General features: G+C 41.4%; 1 protein-coding gene across 8 annotated transcripts in view; it reads left to right on the top strand.

Moving 5' to 3' along the window:
• The window catches only part of PRKAG2 (protein kinase AMP-activated non-catalytic subunit gamma 2), a 403,677-nt gene extending 384,168 nt beyond the window's left edge, over nt 1-19,509 (top strand). For 5 of the 8 annotated variants that reach the window (XM_075062182.1, XM_075062184.1, XM_075062185.1 and 2 more), the window contains 5 exons: nt 5,191-5,356; nt 5,756-5,793; nt 7,445-7,591; nt 13,308-13,401; nt 16,628-19,509. In XM_075062182.1, the coding sequence (XP_074918283.1) occupies nt 5,191-5,356; nt 5,756-5,793; nt 7,445-7,591; nt 13,308-13,401; nt 16,628-16,659 (477 nt within the window). In that variant the 3' untranslated portion in view covers nt 16,660-19,509. Of the gene's footprint in view, nt 1-5,190; nt 5,357-5,755; nt 5,794-7,444; nt 7,592-11,010; nt 11,144-11,647; nt 11,702-13,307; nt 13,443-16,627 lie in introns of those variants that run through there. The other 3 variants (XR_012655175.1, XR_012655174.1, XM_075062183.1) reach the window with 3 other exon arrangements.
• Nucleotides 19,510-21,970: the final 2,461 nt, after the last annotated feature.

Here is a 21,970-nt window from a genome sequence, read left to right as displayed (position 1 = left end):
GCCCTGCCGACCCTATGCCCCCTCCTTTTTTTATCAGCTGACTCAGACAAGAGGGGAAGGGTGGAAGGTCTTGGAATGGATATATGCAGTGCATCTCGAAGAACACGAGTTACAGAAAGATTAGTAACAGTTTTTTTTTTTCTTTGAGTGCATGTACGTGTCCATTCCAATATAGGTGACTCCCAAGCAGTTGTATAGGAGGTGGGCTCAAAGTTCATGAACATGCTGACTGCAGCATTGCTCAGCCAAAGCTAGCATTGTTTCTGGCCTGCTGGGTGATGGCATGGGGCAGCAGTTCTCAAACTGGTGTGTGTGTGTGGGGGGGGAGTGCTGGTTTTAATGGGGTCACCAGGACTGGCATTAGACTTGCTGGGGCCCAGGGCCAAAGCCAAAATCCAAGCACCAGCGCACGGGGCTGAAGCCTTGGGCAGTAGGGCTGAAATTACAGGCCCCCTTGCCTGGGGGTGAAGCCCTTAGATTTTGGCTTTGTCCCACACCCTGGGGCAATGGGGCTTTGGCCAAATCGCTGCAAGGTGGACCTTGACGATAGAGATATCCAAACCTTGTTGTTTCAAATGTAAAAAGTACTCAGAATAAGCTGCAAAGAGGAACGCAAGGGCAGAATTTCATGCTGGGAAGACCAGATGAAGAATCGCTTCCAATTTGCAACATAAGTCATCTTGGTGGAGAGCTTCCTACTGTCTAGTAGGACCTTATGGACCTGCTCTAGGCATGCCTGCTCCTCCGGATTCAGCTGTGGGGCTTCCAGGCCATCAAATGAAAGGAGCTGAGGTTCGGATGGAGCAGCTGACCATGGTCTTGGGAGATCAGATACGGATACAAAGGAAGCAGGAGTGGATCCCTTATTGAGAGGCCTGACAAGGTGGCAAACCAGTGGTGCCTGAGCCATGCAGGGGCTATGAGAATGGCCAAGTCTCGGTCCTGTTTGGCCTTCATCAGACCTTTGTGCACTAGCAGGCTAGGAGGAAAGGTATAGGTGATCTGTCCAAAGTAGCAGAAAACTGTCTGCGAGAGAACCCAGGCTGTGGCCTTGCAGGGAGCAGAACTGGAGGCATTTCCTTTTGATCTGCGTAGTGAACAGGTCTATCTGCAGAGTCCTCCACGGTTGGAAAATGACCCTCATGACATCCGGCTGGAGGGACCATTCGTAGTGAGAGGAGAAAGCCCTTCTGAGGTGATCCACCAGCTGGTTCTGCGCTTCCATGAGGTGAGAAGCCTCGATGGATTGAATGCACTATGCAGAACTGCCACAGATGAATTGCTTCCTGACACAGAGGGGAAGAGCACGCTGCACCTTGTCTGATGTAGAACATGGCTGTCATGTTGTCTGTGACACCCAAAACTACCTTGTTCTCAATGTGAGGCAGGAACACCTAGCAGGCTAGGTGGATCACCTAAGCTCTCTGATGTTGATATGGAGCGAGAGTTCTTTTGGGGACCAGAGGCCTTGAAACCTGAGGTCCCTCAGGTGGGTTCTCCTGCCCAGCAACAACATGTCTGAGACCAACAACATCGAAAGTTGGGACTGCGAAAAGGGTACACCTGCACAGACCACGTGATGGTCCAGCCACCACTCCAGGGAGACAAGGACTTGAGAAGGTACAATGAGAATGGAGTCTAGATGGTGATGGACAGGCAAGTACACTGTGGTCAGCAATACTTAAAGAGGTCTGAGACGCAGCCTTGCGTATTGCACGATGCTATGTGGCCCAGCTCTGCACGTGTTGTAACCAGGTGGGCCTTGAGGGACCTTTTTTATCAGGGTTGTGATCTCTCCAAACCAATCTCCCAGGAGCAAGGCTCTGGCCTGAATGGAGTTGAGAACCTCCCAGATGAACTCTATCCTCTGTAGGGGGATGAGGGTGGACTTTTGTGTGTTTTATTAGCAGGCCTAGGGCCTGGAAGGATGATTGGATTAAGTGGATGTTGGATTCCACCTGAGCCCTGGACTGATCCTTGACAAGTCAGTTGTCTAGATACGGGAAGACATGTACTCCCCCTTTCCTCAGGAAGGCAGCTACCACTGCCATGCATTTGGTGAAGACACGTGGTGGAGCAGCTAACAGGTTGAATGGAAGCACCGTGAACTGGTAATGTACCTGGTTTACGATGAATCTGAGGATCCTTCTGTGGCCTCGGAAAATCGATATGTGAAAGTATGTATCTTTTAAATCGAGGGTGGCATATCAATCCCCTGGAGTCAAAGGGAATGATGGTAGTGGTTGAGACAGTGAAGGTCTAGAATAGGTCTGAGACCATCCTTGGCTTCTGGAATCAGGAATAGAGGAGTAGAATCCCTTTCCTTTCAAGTTGTACAGAATCTCTTCTACAGCTGCCACCCAAAGGAGGACTGGACTTCCTGTACCAATAGTTGCTCATGAGATGGGTCCCTGAAGAGGGGAAAGCAGGGAGGGTGGGAAGGTGAGGTAGACACAAGCTGGAGGGTGCATCTCACTTCTACCATGCTCAGCACCCAGCAGTACCAAGTAGTGCAGGCTCAGGCTCTAAAGAAATGGGATGGGGCAGTCCAAAACAGGAAGGGGGGTGGGAACTGGATCTGATATCATGGAAACTGGATCTGATATCATGGGAACTGGGATGTTCCATTAAAAGGAGTGCTTCAAGCTCCCCAAGCATTCCATCAAAAGGAATGCTTCAAGCTCCCCAAGTTCCTGGGGGTGTCTTTCATTGGATCCAAGGTGAAAGCTGGTAGAGGTCTATGCGTAAACCCCCTGTTCTTTCTCCTCTGTGTGTCCTGCTGGGCTGGCAGGGCGAAGTACCAGCCAGCCTGTTGGGTCCTGTAATGTTTCCTAGAAGCCGCTGGGGTAGCCAACCCCAAGGACTTCAAGGTTGCCCTGGTATCCTTAAGGCCATGAAGCTTAGCATCACTTTGCTCCAAGAAGAGTGAGGACCCTTCAAAGGGGTGATCCTGGAAGGTTTGATGAACCTCCTGAGTAAATACAGATGACTGTAACCATGAGCTCCTGTGCATGGTTACAGCCAAGGTCATGGATCTTGCTGCAGAGTCAGCCACGTCCATGACTGCCTGTAAGTAGGCCCTTGATACTGTTTTTCCTTTTTCAACCAGTGAGAAGAACTCCTGTCTGGGTTCTTGAGGGATCAGGTCTTTTAAACTTTTGCATGGCATACCATATGTTAAAGCCATAGCAGCCCAGTATGCCTGCTGGTTTGCTATGTGAAGTTGCAGTTCTCCTGTAGTATAGACCTTCCTGCCAAATAAGTGTAGCCTTTTGAGATCCTTCACTTTAGGCATTGCTCCCAACTGACCTTAGTGATCTCTTCGTTAGTGGCTGAAACTACCAGGGATCCTGGAGCGGGGTATGGGTATAAGAACTCAGAACTCATATTTGGCATGAAATACTTCCAGTTTGTACACTTTGCCATGGGAGGAAGGGACACAGGAGTCTGCCATAGCACCTTGACTGGGTCCATGAAAGCCTCAGTGAGTGGCAGGGTCACCCTCGATGAGCCCACAGCTGTCATGATATCCAGTTTTGAGGCCATCCACTTTAGTAAGTCTTGGTGAGCCTTGTGGTCAGCCTGGGGAGGAAACACACCAGCTGTCACCACAGCCTCATCTGGGGAGGAGGAAAAGGAATCCAGCACTGGATAGGGGGCATCCATCTCTCCTTGTGTTTTTCCTGGAACTTTTTCCTCTTGAAGTTTGGTACCGAAGTCCAGTCTCTCGGTGAGGTACCAGTGGTCCTCTGTTCTCAGAGGCCACCAAGTAGGAGCGCCTTTAGAAAGGGCCCTGGGCCGCAGGGAAACCATGGATTCCAGAAGGCCGCTGCATGCACTCGGTGTCACCTCTGCATTTGGGGCAATAGTGGAGTAGGAGTGCCTCAGGGCGTAGCGAGGGTGAGATGAGTATGAGCACATTTCCAACGAGGAGTCCTGGTGAGGCAACAAGGGCCATGCAGACCCTGTTGGTGCCGGAGATGATGATGGCCACTGGTGAAGCTTGCAATGAGGCTGTCAAGGAGCCAGGTGGTGGCCGGAGAAAGATGGTTCCCTGCCACTCAATGGCCCTGGCAACACCGATTCTAGCATTGCCAAAGATGGAGGCACTGGCAACAAAAGAAGGTCTCTGGCTGCTGCGAACATTTCAAGAATTGATGGCACCATAAACACACTGGAGCCATGTTGCCTGCCTGAGGTCAGTGCCTCTAAATTCAGTGGAACCCTGCATAGGTACTAGAGTTGCTGGTGCTGAAGTGGAAGAGTGTCCCAGCACAGATCTCAATGTATCCCGGTCCCCATGTCTGACTGACTTCTGTGCTGGGGTCAACCTCTTTCTGGCTGCTTCTTGTTTTTCTTCTTAGGCACCAGGCTCTGCATCGACACCGAGGCACTTGGCACCGAGTCCAAGCAATTCAGTTCTAAGCAGGTCTCAGAGCTGCCTCCATGAGAGAGCCCTTCAGTCTCGCTTTCCGGTCCTTTTTTGTGCAAGATTACAGATCTGGCAGTGGTCCTTCTTTGAGCCTCTTCCAAGCACTTGAGACAGCTCAAGTGTGGGTTGCTCAAGGGCATTGACTTGCTACAGGAAGCACTGGGCTTGAAGCCCGGTGACCAAGGCATGCCACTGCACCTGGAGATGGACAAACTTCACTAACTGTTCGGGGAAGGGTCCAACACTAATGTAACTGAAAAAAAACTGACTAACTGATTAACTATTTACTCTAGAAAATAGCAAAAACCATTGTGAAGTTTGCCGAAGCAACCAGAGCAGTTCCATCAACTGTCATGGGCGGTAACAAAGAACTGAGTTGGCATAACATCATCAGGGCCCTTTCTACTGGCGCTATGAGTGCACAACACCAGAGAGCACCAGAGCTGACCTGCCAGATACCACTAGGAGAAAAATTTCCAGCAGCTGTTTTCGGGGCATGCACACACCTACACTGAAATGGAGATGTGCAAGCACTTCAAGAAAACTGCATTGTAAACCCACGGATTCATAGATTTTTAGGCCAGAAGGGACCCTTCTGATTATCTAGTCTGAGCTCCTGTATAACACAAGGCACTGAACATACCCAAAATCATACCTAGAGTATATCTTTTAGAAAAACACCTAATCTTGATTTTAAAATTGTCAGTGATGGAGAATCCACCATGATTTGTGCATGAATGTATTTTTAACTCTCCTAGGTGTCAGAAATGCCAAAGCCTGCCTTTATGAAGAAGAACTTGGATGAACTTGGGATAGGAACTTATCACAGCATTGCCTTCATACATCCAGACACTCCTATTATTAAAGCCTTGAACATATTTGTAGACAGAAGGATATCTGCATTACCAGTTGTGGATGAGTCAGGTATGTATTAAGCTGTACAAGAATATAGTAAGGGGGAGTGATAGCGTGTTTCGTTTTGAATTTGCTATTTTGTACAATTATCTGTGCTGAAACCATCCCTAAATCTCTCTTTATACCATCCAGCCACTTAGTCATCAAACAACAAGAGTGAGGAGGGGATAGAATATAATTTGAGATGCAAGAAATAACAAATGAAAAATCCAAGTTAACAGGCCTAGAAGATCTTATTATATCACCCCCCTGTTCAGTTAGCCAGATGTTCACTGTAACATGTCAAAAGTTTTTTTCATTCTTGATCTGAATTTTTTCCTTGTAATTAATGAAACTAGGATGCAAGGAAAATAACTTTTTTTCTTTTTGTTTCTAAAATAGTTTACTAACTTCTTTTTTCATTTTTAGGAAGAGTTGTAGATATTTATTCCAAATTTGATGTAATAGTAAGTATCTTTTTTTAAATTTTGTAAAATGTTTTAAAGTGTGTCTTGAAATTGCAGTCCTTCAGTTGTTTGCTTCAGCTATTACTTATTACCTAACTATTAATTTGATGAACTTGCTAAAACACCACTTTCATTCACTTTGCACAGTATTTTTTCTGGCTTATTCGTATTTCATATACATGTGCATCTGGTGGTCTACGTTACTCATGGCATCACAATAGAGGATGTATAGTGGTTCAGACATCCTCTTCTTAACTACTGCTGCACCAGAGCCCAACTCTTTCAGAGAGTTTTAGAGTGAGGATTTCCTCTTACAGGTTGTTGGGAATTTCATGAGACTGGATTTTTACGCCTGGGGGAATTCTTCCACTGTGCACATGCAGAATTCATGTTCCCCTGCAGATTTATTTGCTTCCCCACAGAAAATGATGGGGAAGCAAAGGGAAGCTGTGCAGAGAAGTGGGAGCGGGGGACTCTTGTGGGCATAGTTTGGGGGCATATTACACCCCCAAACAGAGACGAGGTGTGCAGGAACACTGCCATCCCATTTCTGCAAGTGCAAAGCTGCCCAGCTGAAGAAAGGTGCCGCTTGGCTGGCTGTTGCTGACCCTGCAGCTGGATGCTACTTCCTGAGTTCTAGTGCTGGTTGTGCTCCCCTTCTGTGTCCTGGGAGCCATCCTGTTTTCTGTACGAGTGCCTGCAGTGGGGCAGGGCGGTGGGGTGGAAGGAACAGAATGGGGTGGGATAGGGCAAGGGGAGGAGGATGTGGGAGTGAGGGGCGGGGGGTGGGGCAGGGAACAGTAGGGAGGGGGAATAAACAGATGTGCAGTTTGTAATGCCCATGAGTAATAGCCAAATCTCATTATGAAAGGGAAAGATAGTTAAGTTCCTTACCTGTAACTCTTCTCAAAAGAGAAGGCATCCAGTGGTCTGGGCAAAACTCTGAATATGAAAGGAGTCCTGATCCAGACTGTAGATGTTATCCATAATACTTTAATTAACCTTTGCACTTCAGTAGTGATACTGGTGATGTGTTTTATCTAGTTCACATAGTTCCAGCTTTGGAAGTTACCTTTTGGTGTCAGATTGCAGTGCCAGAACAGTCTAGCAGTGGGAGTCTGAGCTCAAACAGGGAAGAAGATGGTGGGTCTGGGGATGAAGCCTAAGATGCCCCCATTGTAGCATACTGAGCAGGTCTAACTCATGAGTAATGCTCATAGCAGTGGATATGCTACTTCATGAGAAGAACAAACTACAAGTAAGGTAGTCAAGTTTCTCTTTATTGCTAATGTCTCTTAAATCTCTAGAACTTCAGTTGACCTTCAAATTTTCTACTCCTTGTACAAAAGTAGATGGAGCAGCATTGAACCGCCTACCCAAAGATCATTCAGCAAAGGGAGTTCTTCATTGGCCTGGTGAACAATTGTGTATTAATTGTTGTTAAGTTTGTTTTGGAGTGTTTAACAGAAGTGCTTACTTGGCTGTGTTTATAAGTTGAAGGACTTTGATATACTTTGCTTAATATATGAAGCAGAATAGCCATCAATTTACGCCAGAAAATCTAACTTGATATTTGCATTGATAGTTTAATGACACATACCTCCTTGTTTCTTGTGAAGACTAATAATGATTCCTCTAATTTATTTTTCAGAACCTGGCTGCTGAAAAAACCTATAATAATCTAGATATCACAGTAACACAAGCCCTCCAGCACCGTTCTCAGTATTTTGAAGGTGTTGTGAAGTGCAGTAAGCTGGAAACACTGGAGACCATTGTTGATAGAATAGTGAAGGCTGAGGTGAGCTTACTTTGTTCACTTTAGTATTTTAAAGCACTAAGAGAACAAGGGTACCAAATAGTGCATAAGCATCCTTTCATCAAAGTCCAATAAAATAACACAAAGCAATGTTGATGGTTCACTGTAGATGTTGCTTCTTACATTAGCATGTGTCGATATCAAAGTGTTGATTTACTAGGTTTATCAACAGGGGCACTGGTAATTTGCAGGTGATTTTGGTGAAATCAGTACAACTTCGTTGAGGACTTGGCAGGTGATGGAGGAATTGCAAGATACTTTTTGTAGTTTGTATCTCCACTTAGCCCCACTGCTATGTTTTCTACTTGATATCAGTGGACAATGCAAGAATCTTTCAAAAATAATGTTATGTTATTCAAGAGAAATGCTGCTTTTGGAACATACTTGGCAACAAATGCACAGTCCTGCAGACTGCACTGTGGATGGCTAACGCTTTGCAGCTGACAAGCTATGTCTGAGAGTGCATGTCATATTTTTCAGAAGTAACCTCAGGATCAAAACCATTATTAGAGTGGGTGAGGGCCTATGCAAAGATGGCATACTTCTTTGTGTAGCTGTAAGATAATTATGTATGTATATATATTAATAATTAAAGCTGAATAATATAGTCAGTTAAAGGAGGGTAATATAATTAATGCCAATCAACATGGGTTTATGGAAAATAAATCCTTTCACACTAACCTGATTTTTTTTTTTTTTTTTTTTTTTCCCCATGAGAACTTCCCCAGTGTGCTATAAAGAGAATAGTGTTGATGTAATATGCTCAGATTTCTGTAAGGCATTTGATTTGGTACCACATGACATTTTGATTAAGAAACTAAATAATACAACATTAATATGGTATACATTAAATGACTTAAAATTAGCTGATTAGTCTCAAAACGTAAACTGTGAACAGGGAATCACGACTAGGCATTTTTTAGTGGGTCTTGTAGTGGGATTGGTTTCTTGCCCATGCTATCAAGCATTTTTATCAATGACCTGGAAGAACAAAAATAATCTCTAAATTTTACTGATGACACAGATTGGAGGAGTGGTAAATAATGAAGAGAACGGTTACTGCAGAGTGATCTGGTCGCTTTGCTAGACCACAAATAAGCAATATGCATTTTAACATGGCTAAATGTAAATTTATACATCTATAACAAAGAATGTATGTGGACTTACAGGACGGGAACTCTGTTAAACATTTGGGGGTCATGGTGGATAATCATCTGAACATGAGCTCCCCGTGCAATGTTGTGACCAGAAGAGCTTATGTGATCCTGGATGTAATTTAAATGCGAATCTCAAGTAGGAAGCAGAGGTCATTTTATCCCTGTATCCGGCTCTGTGTGACCACTGCTGGATAACTGTCGCCAGTCCTGGTGTCCACCCCCTATAGTTTTGAGAAGGATGTTTGATGGGTTTATTTTTTTTTTTTTTTGGTTGGGGCGGGGGGAGGGTTCAGAGTAGACCAGGGGAATGATTAAAGGGTTAGAAAACATTTCTTTACAGTGAAGAAATTCAACCTATTTATCTTAATAAAGAGAAGGTTAAGGGGTGACTTGGTCACAGTGTATAAGTATCTACATGGGGAACAAATCTTTGATAATGGGCTCTTCAGTCTAGCAGAGAAAGGCATAACCTGATACAATGGCTAGAAGCTGAAGCAAGTCAAAATCAGACTGGAAATAAGGCACAAGTTTTTAACAATTAGGGTGATTAACCATTGGGACACTTTAATGGGGGTTGTGGTGGATTCTCCATCACTAGCAGTTTTTAAATCGAGATGAGATTTTTTTTTCTAAAAGATCTGCTCTAGGAATTTTGAGGAAGTTCTATGACCTGTGTTATATAGGAAGTCAATATAGATGATCACAGTGGGCTCTTCTGACCTTGGAATCTGTGACTCTGAGATACAGTGTGTGGAAGGCACTGCAGGTATTTGGAACTAAAAGTTGTGCAGACACTGGCTGACTAGATGGCTAGTGATCATACTGTAACTGAGTCTTAACCAAAGTTTCAGTGTAATCTGTTGGCAGATTAGGGTACTTCCAGAAATTAAGACTACTGGGAAATTGGTCACCCATTGCTGACTGGATGGGGAAGAAATATGATAGAATATTATTGGCATCTTTTTAAAAGTTTTGTGGAATGTCCTTTCAAATTAATTCACTGTCCAGATCATATGACAAGTATAAGTGAAAGAGTTAACAGTGATTTTAAATTGTTTATAAACTGCAGAATAACCACTACTTTGAGATGGATGGAGCAGTATACATCTTACAGCTATTTTAGTATGTCTCTAGACTCAGGAATATCATACCACTTTTTTTTGTTTTTAAAAGGTTTATCTTTACAAAAAGAGAGGAGGACTACAAACTTGGCTTTCTAAATGAAATCTTTAAATGCTGTAGAAACCATCCTGGCAGATTTTTTGACTCTTGGATGTCTTTTAAGCATGGAAACCCTTCACACAGGTTTCCAGCACTCCTGGTTATGAGATGCATTTACAACGAGGCAAACTTTAAACAACAAATAAGAGTTCAAGCATGCTAAAAGCATAAAGATATGTGTAAATTCAAATGACAAATACATAATATTAACATTACTGCATCATGCATCCCTGATCATGTTTAGTTATGATATACATCTGGTTCCTGATTCTGCCATGTGATGTTACCTGACTGACCAGAGAAGCAGACATTATGAAGTCTAAATCCATTTCACCTGTAGCTGTATCTACCAATGTTTGGGTGCTGTTATCCTCTGTCTTCCTTCTCCAGTATCAATAGACTTCATATAAGAGAGCAAGAGAGAGGTGTTCACCTATCAAAACTGTTTCAGAAAAATCAAAATTACCCATTTCAGTCATCTTCATGAGTCCTTTAAAACATATTTCAGTTTCCACATCCAAGATGTTGCATATTCAGGACCCCAATCTTGCATTTATTTAATTTGAGTTAATTCTCAGGATTGTCAGTCCTATTCCTCAGTATTCCATTAGAACTGTATCAGCAGACAATTCCATATCCTCTGGCTTTTTCTGTGCCCACTAAAGCTTGCAGTTTGTGCTAGTGTGTGTCTAGAATGACTCGTATTATATCTAACTTTCTGTTAATATCTTTAGAGGTCTTAAGTCCATTCCAACAGTTTCAAAAAAGATTCCTTCCCTTGGGAGTGCAAGCTGAGCCTCGTGAGGCCATACTTATCCTCCCTCAGTCTGTAAGAATTACACTGTGTTCCTCAATGGACTCACTTTTTTGCTCACAAGCTTTATGGAATGTCTGGATCCCCCAAATAAGCCAACCATAAGTGCAGAAATACAATGGGAGTGATTTGGACAGCATGTCACACAAGGATGTGGCCCATTTTGGCCTGCCTGCCTGACCCTTCCTCATTAACCTTTGTTTTACCAGGTGACAGCTTCCCTGAGAAGGAAAATCACTTTTACAAGAGGAACCTGCTTCTTGAGACTTGCCACTTGATAGCTGCAGTATAGTTCAATTCACACAACTTCAAACATTCACTTAACATCTAATAGGAAAAACTGTATGTATTTTTGTGCACATTGTATAACGAATGAATTTTTTCTATATAAATGGATACACTATAAATACACAAATATAAAATATTTCTCAATGAGTCAGCTTTATGTAGAGCCCCACAAATATTCTAGAAATCTGGCCCTGTTCCCAAGTGATGTTAAAAGCTGCCCATTGGCTGGGGGGATTAGTTTGTGTCGTGTGTAAAACACTTATTTTTACTATAAAAATTCCAGGTGTGGTACTAAATTGATCTTTTTGGTTGCTAAACAAGAATGCTTAATCATACTGGTATTAAGTGTTTAATTGATATACTAATAATTTTTCTTAATGGAACTCACAACACAATGTGAGAAAGATGACCAAGTGATTAAATGTGCATAATATACAGAAAACTAATATCCGTGTCCGAAGTATCACCAGCACAGTTTCATTAAAAGAAAAAAATATAAAAACAGAATTTTCCCCCTTTTTCTTTCTATTTCTTTCCTGTGTTCCCCATTTGTATCAGGTGGGTATGACTGTTCAAATACAAGAGAAGAGGAGCTCTAAGGTATCCTGACTGGTATGTAGCTAACCTCAGTCCTAAATTAACGTACCATTACTTTAATCAAACCAGAGATGCTGCTTTCATTCTATTATCCCCTTGGTGAGGGTGATGAGGTTTCTTCTTTGCACTTACTAGCATTTGAGAAATTTGATTGCCTAGCGCTAAGGGGGTTCCAAGGTGTTAAAAGAAACAGGAAAGTTGTTAATATTTCAACTCTGTTTTTTGCTCTTGTATCTGTCATCCCTAATCTCATCTTTGAGAGAGAATAATGCCAGTTCTCATCAAAATACTGTGCTGGAAGCTGTAATCTCACTATTTACATTTTTACTCATTTGGACATCTTTCCCATGGAAAAAAGTGGTGTCTTACAGAAAACTGATTTTTAGTGATATTAAAAAAGAAGAAATGGTTAAATGTTGAACCTTAGGATAAATGATCAAGAGTATTCAGCTATTAGATATCTACATTTTATACTCAAGTAGATGACCAACTCTTACTCTTGAAGTTTGTCAGTATAACTATGTTGCAGTTAAATTTGATTATTCAAACTGAAATTGTTAAACAAACTTTTCACTATTTATGCAACAAGTAAATAATATTGCTCTCAACTTGTAACAAAACTAGATTGGTTAGCTTCACTTTGTTTCTGCTTAGGTTCATTTTTCTGGTCCTGATGAATGCTGCAATGATTAGATTATAAACTTGGAAGGTGAATATTTGTTGATTGAAAACTCTATTTCTGCAAAATATAAAAAATGTGAAACATTTCTGTTGGTCTTAAAATTCTACTCTGAAAAGTGACTGTAAAAATATCACCTTTGCTATTCACAAATCTCTCTGGATGTTCAGAGTTGTATCTACTTGGTCTAGCAACCCATCTTTGCTACTTCACTCTCCTAGCTGTGTTATCTCTGCAGTATGACATGAAATCTGTTCAGGCTTCATGCAAAATTAGCAGAATTGTTATTCAGGTTCCAATTTTAGACCCAGATTTGGCCCTTAATCTCACCTGTCCAATCCCTTTATAGAGAAGTATCACTGAAAACAACTTGAATACAATGGCCTTGAATAAATCTGACTGCAGAATTTGACATACGCAGTCTCCTCTTCCTGATGATGGTGCACATGCAAGGGCCCAGCTTGTGAATATAAGATGCCAGGTTGAGTTGGCAGAGGCTGTCAGTTGGAAAAATCTCTTTAATGTCAAGTTCTTATCACTGTACTCTAATTTGTATCAATGTATTCAGAGATTATTGACTCAAATTTGAAACTCTCAATGGCACTTCAGAGTTGCTTTTCAGAACAGAGCTATGCCAAGTCTTAGTCTTAGGTTTTGTAAAAATAAATTATTATTTCTGGGTTGATATCGCTTGACAGGGTCCCTTTTGCTGCAAAATCACACAAATATTACAACTGTGTGCTCCTTTAAATAGCAGCTTAAGCATGTGATACCACCATATTAAAATGTTAGTCAAGAAACCGAACAATTTCTTCCCTCTAATTCTGAAAATTTGCCCACCTTAAGCACTTTATATTAGGACTCTTGTTTCACTGTTCCATTAGTTATAAATCAGAAAAATAAAATTCCTATCCAATAAATATATATTTTCCCTGCTTGCAGGTTCATCGTCTGGTAGTAGTGAATGAAGCAGATAGCATTGTGGGTATCATCTCCCTCTCTGACATTCTACAAGCATTGGTGCTCACGCCGGCAGGTATAGATGCTGCCTTCTGACCTCTTTTCATAAACCTTCAGGTACAGTAGGGTATAGCATAGCATGCTGTTCTTAGTCTGCTTGATTTGTTGCTAATGTCTGTTATAGACTTTAAGGTCCGAAGGAACCATCAGGTTCCTCTAGTCTGACCTGCACATTGCAGGCCATGGGATCTTGCCCACCCACTCCTGTAATAGACCCATAACCTTTAGCTGAGTGATTCAAGTCCTCAAATCATGATTTAAAGACTTGAAATTACACACAATCCACCATCACTACACTAGTTTAAACCTGCAAGTGACCCTGTGCTCCATGCTGCAGGGTCTCTGCCAATCTGACTTGGGGGTGGGGTGGGGATTCTTTCCTGCCCCCAAATATGGCAATCAGAGCATTTCAGCCAGATCCAACAGCCAGATACCTGGGAAAGAATTCTCTATAGTAACTCAGAGCCCGCCCCTCCAGGGTCCCATCACTGGCCGTTCGGGATATTTGCTGCTAGCAGACAGATCAGCTATATGCTATTGTAAGCAGTTTTATCATACCATTCCCTCCATAAACTTACCAAGCTCAGTCCTGAACCCAGTTACGTTTTTTTACCCCTACTGCTACCCTTGGAAGGCTTCCAGAACTTCAGTCCTCCGATGGTTAGAAACCTTTGTCTAATTTCAAGCCTAAACTTGTTGAATGACCAGTTTATATCAATTCGTTCTTGTGTCCACATTGGTGCTTAACTTAAATAACTCCTCTCCCTCCCTGGTATTTATCCATCTGATGTATTTATAGAGAGCAATTGTATCTCCCCTCGGCCTTTGTTTGGTTAGGCTAAACAAGCCAAGCTCTTTGAGTCTTCTCTCATAAGGTAGGTTTTCCATTACTCTGATAATCTTAGTAGTCCTTTTCTGCACCTGTTCCAGTCTGAATTCATCTTTCTTAAATATGGAAGACCCGAATTGTACACAGTACCATTATACATCTCATCTGGAATACTAACACTTCCCTGTCTCTGCTGGAAATATTTTGCCTGATCCAGCCTAAGATTGTATTAGTCTTTTTCACAGCCGCATCGTTGTCATCTGTCTTGGTGTCAAATACTGTAACTGTTAAAACATATTGTCTAGTGTACTTACCACTTTTTGGCAGAAAAAACAACTAAATCTCCATGTTCAAGTTTGTAGGGAAAGGTGAATCTGGATGATTTATCTCAAGTATTATACCAGCTTTCACCATTAGAGTCAAACTTTGCTTATGGAGTGTAGAACAGAGCATTCCATGAATGCTATTGCTGTTGGCTGTAGAGGCTGCTGCTCCTATATCTCATTTCTAGGGGGGAAAAAAGCTGGGGCTTATGTTTAGAGAGGAGGAAGTATGGAATCACAATGTGGGATACTTAATTAAAACTACTGACAGGTACCCTGTCACATAAATCAGAAGTTTTATAAAACTCTCACCATTCATGCTGATGCTGTTTTTTGTATTTCTCTCAGCTTAAGCAATGGAAAACACTAGCAGTTTCACTTTTTTATAGTAAGTTTTTGCTTTTAGGTTCTACAGTTAGTATAGTGCTGCAAAGTTTTAAGCAAAAATCCTCTTTCCATTTTAATGGGGTGAAGAGATAAACATTTGAGTCAAGATTTTTTTTGTTTAAACACACAAGGTTTCCTGAATTTTGGGCCAAATTGAATCTGATACTGCCCCTTTAAAAGAGAGTGTCTAACCATAAGCCCAAGTGGAATTTTTCATTTGCATTGATAATGCTAAATTTAGCTTGAGACCAGTCATGTCTGCTTATGTATATGGAGAAAGGAATTGTGACTGTTAGGAGGAGAGACTATAGGATTTCTCCTCTAAGTGGTGGATAGTGGTTGCTGTAGGTAGGAAAAAAACAAGTGTGTGGGGGAGAACTTAGTGCACAATCTCTCTCCACAACTGTATACATTTGAAGTCCAGCTGTCGCAACGCCAGGTTTCCTGTGGCCATCAGCTGCTACCACCAAGCTTCTCATCTTGGGGCAACCCTTCCTCTGCTGTCTTGTTAGAAGGACCCAGTTGTTTCAAGGAGCAAGGGTCTCCGGTAAGTGTTCTTTGAAGGCCACTCCAGAAATTACCACAGCTCCACTCCAGATTGAATTCACAAACTTGTAGAGTATTATTTACAATTAAAACCTATGAATGAACTGATCATCTGGAAGTGCTCATTGGTCTTTCAAGCCATGGAGTCCTGTGTTCTCCCAGTCTGGTCTCACTGCAACCCCCTCAGCAGCCCAGACCTCTTTAAGTACTTGATCAGCCAGTCTCTGGAGTCTGGAGAAACCTTTCTTGGCAACTTTAGAAAACCTGAATAAAACCACCTCCTGCTGGCAAGTCTCCACATTTAACTCAGTCCTCTTCCAATTGCTGACTTTCAAACTAACATTCCAGGATGGCTCCCAGCAACCTCATGGGCCCTCAGAAGTCTTGGATTTCAGATCTCTATCTTGCTTCCTCACACATTTTACCTCCCTGATACCTAAAATAATAATAATAATATAAATACAGCACATACCCAGCTGGCTGCCTGGAACTGTAGAAGAGAGAGAGGGCTTGATGCTGCAACCCAGAAGCAGAGGCAGTGGTGAAGAGCCTAAATGAAATCCAGTATACTGGATGGTCTTCCAGCCCTGTCACCACTTGTTCTTCCAGGACAGTTGGACCACCCATTAATCAGGCTCTTCCTCTGTGCTAAAGTAAACTGACGCACCAGCATAATACAGATAGTGTGGGAATCCTTTTTGGCTAGGTCTCAAGTAGGTCTTCACCTTGAGAGAGCTTTAATGCTGATTTTGACTGATGTCAAGGACCAAAAAAAAAAATCACCAAGGGTCTTTTGTGCCATGGTTCTTGACCTCATCCTAGAAGAATCATCACCATTGGTTCAGCAACTGTGTTGTTGATTTGCCTTCTATGGCACTTGGCTGCTATGCTGAGGGGCACCTCTGTTTTAAAAAAAAATAAGCAGCGGTGGTCCAAGTGCCCCTCTGGGTTTGCTCATTTTCCTAATTACTAAAATTAACATGTCTTCAAGAATCGTATTGACAATTGAGTCTCATACATAGTGAGTCAGTGTTGCAATATCCCAGATATGCTCCAGAACAGTTTTTTTCAAACTGCCTCTCCATGACTCTGAAGTACAGTCTGAGCAACAACATTACATGTTTTTGAAAAGTCTGAATTTTTTTCTCTATGAACAGGTGCCAAACAAAAGGAGAGTGAAACTGAGTGACTGCTGTGAATGTATAAAGCTTTCTAGGAGAACTTGAACGAAGTTTGAGTCAAGTTTGCCTCAAGAACACTGACCGCAATAAAAACGAGAAGAACGGTTATGAGAATGTGTATTGAAACTCAGTGATGGGTAATGTCTGTATTTTCCCCTAGTGGTGTCGCAAAAAAAGCAGCATGACAAAAAACCTTATGTTAAAAAATGTAGGCTTGCATTTCAAAATGTCTTCAAAACATTTGCTGAAATACTATGTCCTTTGTTAAAATGCACTGTATTCTGAAACTGTTTCATTCGTATTTGACAGAAGTCACTGGTCAGCAACAGACATCTGACATAAGGCAAGTGTATGGCATATTCATATCATAGTGCCTTATGTCAAATACAGCAATATGTCATCAGTTGCCCATCACTGTCAGAGGAAGTATTGTGCTAAACACGACACTGTATCTGAATGTGAAAGTCTTTAAACCTAAAACCAAATCAGTTTCAGTTCTCATTGTATTTGTCATAAAGGTTGTAATTTGAATATCAGTAGATTACTTTAAAACTTTAATGATGGTTTCATGTTTTTAATGTTGCATTCTGAACTGATATGTAAAACAAGACTGATTTTAAAAACAGCTTTATTTATTTTTACTTTCATGGCAATTTTTTACACATTTTTGGTGGATAGCTAAAATTTCACCATGTCCATTAATAAACTGTTGATTGTTATACAAAAAAGTGGCAGATTTTTCTCATTTTTTAACACTTGGGAGCTGCAGAAGCTGTAGCTTCTAGATCAGCCTACATTACTTCAGTCTAAGGTTTTCAAAAGCACATGTTGAAAAGTGTTATTCTGTACTGTAATAGACAGGTACCGTGGAGGAGACTAAGTGCCAGAGAGCTATATATTTTCCTGTGTACTAAAATGTTAAATCATGTTTGTAAGATTGCAGATACGATTTTTTGTAAATTATAATGGATATACAGTTTTTGTACAGATGCAAAGAGCGATGAAAGGTTTTTGCTAATGTAAATGCACCGTAAAGCTTAGAGATCACACTATATAATTGTAGACTTTCTTCTGCAGATAGAAGAAATTAAACAAACCTTACTATATGAATTTGTTCATAGCAGTTTTTGAAAATGCCAGGTATCTTTGCATGTACAGATTTTACATGCTGCTTACATCCTTTTTTTCCCACCTGGATATTTGTTATACTGTAAGACACTGAATCACTCTTATCTCCCTTCCCTCTTTACAGGCTAATTATACATTAAAGGGACACTGTTACTTTTTAAAAGCAACTGTCTTTACCTGGGTTATTGTGTAACACCTTACACTATGAAGACTGAATGAATGTTCAGTCTCGCATTGATGGGGTGTTTCTCCATTTCTCCCAGATAGGACAATGAAAATGGATTGATTTGTCACTCTCTCTAATTTCAGGCACAGGATGGGAAATGTTTAAATTAAACTGAAAACTACATTAATGACTTGTTTAAAAAATATATATATAAAAACCGTCTTGTCAAAACTTGCTTTCTGTTAGCCTGAAGTTTGAGTCTACTGTTGACAACTCTTTTTTAATAGCACCTCAGACTTTTTTCAGTATAAAATCTGAACACATTCACATAGTACACGGTCAAAAAAATTGTTCACTAATTTTTTCTCTCCCTTCCTTATTCCCTCTGAAAAGTTAAAAGGTCTTTCTCTAAAAACTTTTTCTTTCTGACTAGATAAAAATTGACTCCATATAGTTTGAATGGTGCTGAAATTTAAATGGCTGCTTTGGTTTAACAACCTCAGCATATAGAGTTAATCATCTCCATCATAAATACCATTGTCCAAGCTCTGGTAATAATGTTGGTGAAGAGAGAGAAATAAAACTGAATGGAGTGGCTCTTGTGGTTTTTTTGGTTTTTTTTCTCCTGTGGCAGTGTGGTAGAATTATTTTTCTTTGCACCTTCTTCAAAGTTAAGGCCTCAACATTGTCCCTTTTTTAGAGAGCACTTGTATAATGTATGTGTTCAACCCAGTCTGTTTTATTGGTGGTGTGTATTTGTAAGCCCACTGTTCTGCCGAAGAAGGGATGAAAATTTTATTCAATTGATGTGGTAAGAGACTGATCAAAGCAGAAGTTTAGTCACTTGAGAATTAATTATATTGGCTGAGCTCCCTCCTGTCATAAGGAGAATCACAATCCAGTCTAAGTCTTTAAGAAAAAGAATTATCTGAATTATTGCATAATAGTTGAAACCAAAATGCTCTAAATTCATAAAGGAGTGAGAGACTCACAAAAAGAGGCTGAGGTTTTTGCTTCTGATTCAGCAAAGCACTGAAGTGTGTGCTTAGTGTTAGGACCCAATTCAGTAAACACTAAGTCCAGAACAGTACCCTTTTCTCCCACTTTTTATTTGGGCATTGCTGAGCGCACAAACACATTGTAAAACCCTCTGATAAAAGGATTACAACCCTGTTACTTACCACTGGGGAAATATTTATCACAGATACAGGTGGTGTACAGACTGCTGTACTGTTCCCAATATGTACTGTTCTCAATACAGCATTATCTGTTTTAAAACACACGAGTTCTTACCTTCGTATGCTGTAAATAATATGTATGGCCTATGTACTGCATTTGGTAAAGTGTTGAATATGAGTCATCTACATCAAAATAATTGAACAGCTGTAAAATAAACATGTAAAGCATTGCTCTTATACCACAAAATGAAATGCATTCAAATTTGTTTTTGTTTAAAAAACCATGAATGTAAGGAGTTTTTTTAATACAATCAAGTGAAATGAAATGTCTGTTACAAAACTTGAAATAGCTTAGTTTGTGAAATAAAATGCCAGTTAGACATGCAGAGTTGCATTAATTTTCAGTACTATGAACTTATTATGCAAATAATACTTTCAAAACCAAGGCCTTCACAACCTTAAGCAAATTCTGTCTGCTTCCCCTTGTAATTTCCCCACCTCCCACAGCAGGCCCTGCTAATAGTTAAATTGACATAAATAGGCAAAATCACAATGATTTCAAAATTATGGTAGCTGGAGCTAACACTTTAATTATGTAATATACTGTAAATTGCAATTCAGATTCATTCCTTGAATAATGAGGAAAGTGCGGGGCAAGGTCTGCGGAAGAAAGTAGTGGACTCTAGTCTCTTCTCAATCCTTTCTTCTTGAGATTCTATGTGGAAGTTTATTCCATTGTTGTTGGATTCTAGAGATTCTCCATATCCTATCTATGATCACTTATGTCATGTCATGCAGCACAACTCCTCCCTCACAGACCTATCTTATATTTGAAACCTTTATATTTGAAAGAGTGCATCTCCATCTGAAATTCAGCTCTTTTTCTCAAATAGGCAAGCGCTTCTGTCCTTGCAGATGTAAAAATCACTCCCTCCCTTCCTTTCTTGGGGCCATATTACCTGTGTGCCACATTATCTATTTTAATTTTCTGATTTATCTATAAAGAATTTTTCATTTTAAAATAATCCTGTATCGGTCAAGTTGGTCTTTGTTCCATAGGTAGCCAAAATTGTAAAGGTGGGATCAAGAACTAGATACTGAACAGGAGCATTCCTTCAAAGAACAGAGCTGGCCATTACTCAGGGTTTTTTTTGTTCCTTGTAGTTGACCCTTAACTTGTCAGTAAGCTTAGAAGCACTCTCATAAGCATGAGAGTAAGTCTTCCTCTAAGTTCACTTCAAAGAAGTCAGACTTGACTGCAGGCAAGCCCACCAGCTTGGCCCATGAGGACTTAGGACATCCTTTGTCCCAGAGGCATGACAAGAAAGGCCATAAACATTGGGCTCCATGACTACTGGACTCTATTCCATCAGTACCATCATCCCTAGCTCTGCTCAAACTCTAGGGTCTGTCAGTACGAAGTCTGATCACCACCAACTTTGGATACCCCCCCCAAGGCCTGACACTCCGGACTAGCAGAACCTCTCCCACAGTTGGGAGATCTGAAACTGTTGCCGCCCCACAGGACATTTTAACTTTTCTGGATTCAGAATCCCCTCCATCAGGCCCCTCCATTTCCAGGGAAATAATATCACCTCAGAGAATCGACTGCTGGAAGGAGCTTATCACCTGTCTTATACACAAAATACATCTCCCTTCCAATAGTACCACCACTGGAACCAGAATCAACCTTCTCCTCATCAGAAGATTGAGCCACTGAATGAATCACTCTTCCCTTATCCTGTGTGTCCACCACCACCCAAAAGGCCCACACCAGTTTGGGAGCAACCTCTGCCTTATTTAACTCTTATCATCCAGTCTCCAGTTCAGGATGGCCAATTACCAGTCACTAGTGGCTAAAGAAGATTTCCTAAACTATGCCAAGTTTGAGGAGTTTACTGACAGCCTTCTGAAACTTGACGGAGCTTTGATAGATGAAAGCAAACTGATAGGATCACCTCCAATCTTCAGTCAATTCTACTGATACTGCCTTGAGAGTTATGACTACTGCCAGCATCATGTTAAGGAAGTCATGGCTCTGTGTCAGGGTTTCCTAAGGAGGTCCAGAATACCATTTGAGGACCTACCCTTCAGTGAACTGCACCTCTTCAGTCAGAAGATAGACAAGTCCCTCCAAAACCTGAAGGATTCCTGAGCTACCTTCTGCTCACTGGGGATATACACGCCTGCCCCTAAGAGGAAGTTTCATCACCCATTGGTCAAATCTAGACATGGCTCAGCGGTTTTTCCATCAGAGGCCCTATGAACCAGAGATAGAAGTTTCAAAACTTCTGCTCGCCTACACCCTCTGCAACAGGATCAGGATCTCAATCTCAGCCCCCTGTGTGGTGATATTTTTGACAGGAGCTCAAGAGCAGCAAAACACTAAGGCCTTGTCTACACTACAGGGGACATTTGATCTAAGGTACACAATTTGAGTTATGTGCATAGCATAACTCAAATCGACGTAGCTTAAATCTACTTACCGCGGGCTCTACACTACGCAATGTCGACGGGAGACACTCTCCCATCGACTCCCCCTACTCTTTTTTTTCAGTGGAATACAGGAGTCGATGGGAGAGCAACCTGCGGTCGATTATAGCGGGTCTTCACTAAACATGATAAATCGACCGCCGATGCATCCATCGCCGCTCATCGATCCCCCGGTAAGTGTAGACAAGCCCTCAGTCTAACACCTCTCAACCCACACACATACCATTAGGGAGTCATCTAGCGCCCTTTTTCAACACTTGGAGTGCAAAAACAATGGACTAGAGGGTGCTGAATGTCATCCACTCTGGCTATATGATAGCTTGTATCCCTCTCGCCTCAAAAAAAAAAAAAAAA

This window comes from Chelonoidis abingdonii, chromosome 2, assembly GCF_003597395.2.
Source record: "Chelonoidis abingdonii isolate Lonesome George chromosome 2, CheloAbing_2.0, whole genome shotgun sequence".
Taxonomy (NCBI): Eukaryota; Metazoa; Chordata; order Testudines; family Testudinidae; genus Chelonoidis; species Chelonoidis abingdonii.
Note: the sequence above shows the minus strand (reverse complement) of the source record. Positions and strands in the feature narration are given on the sequence as shown.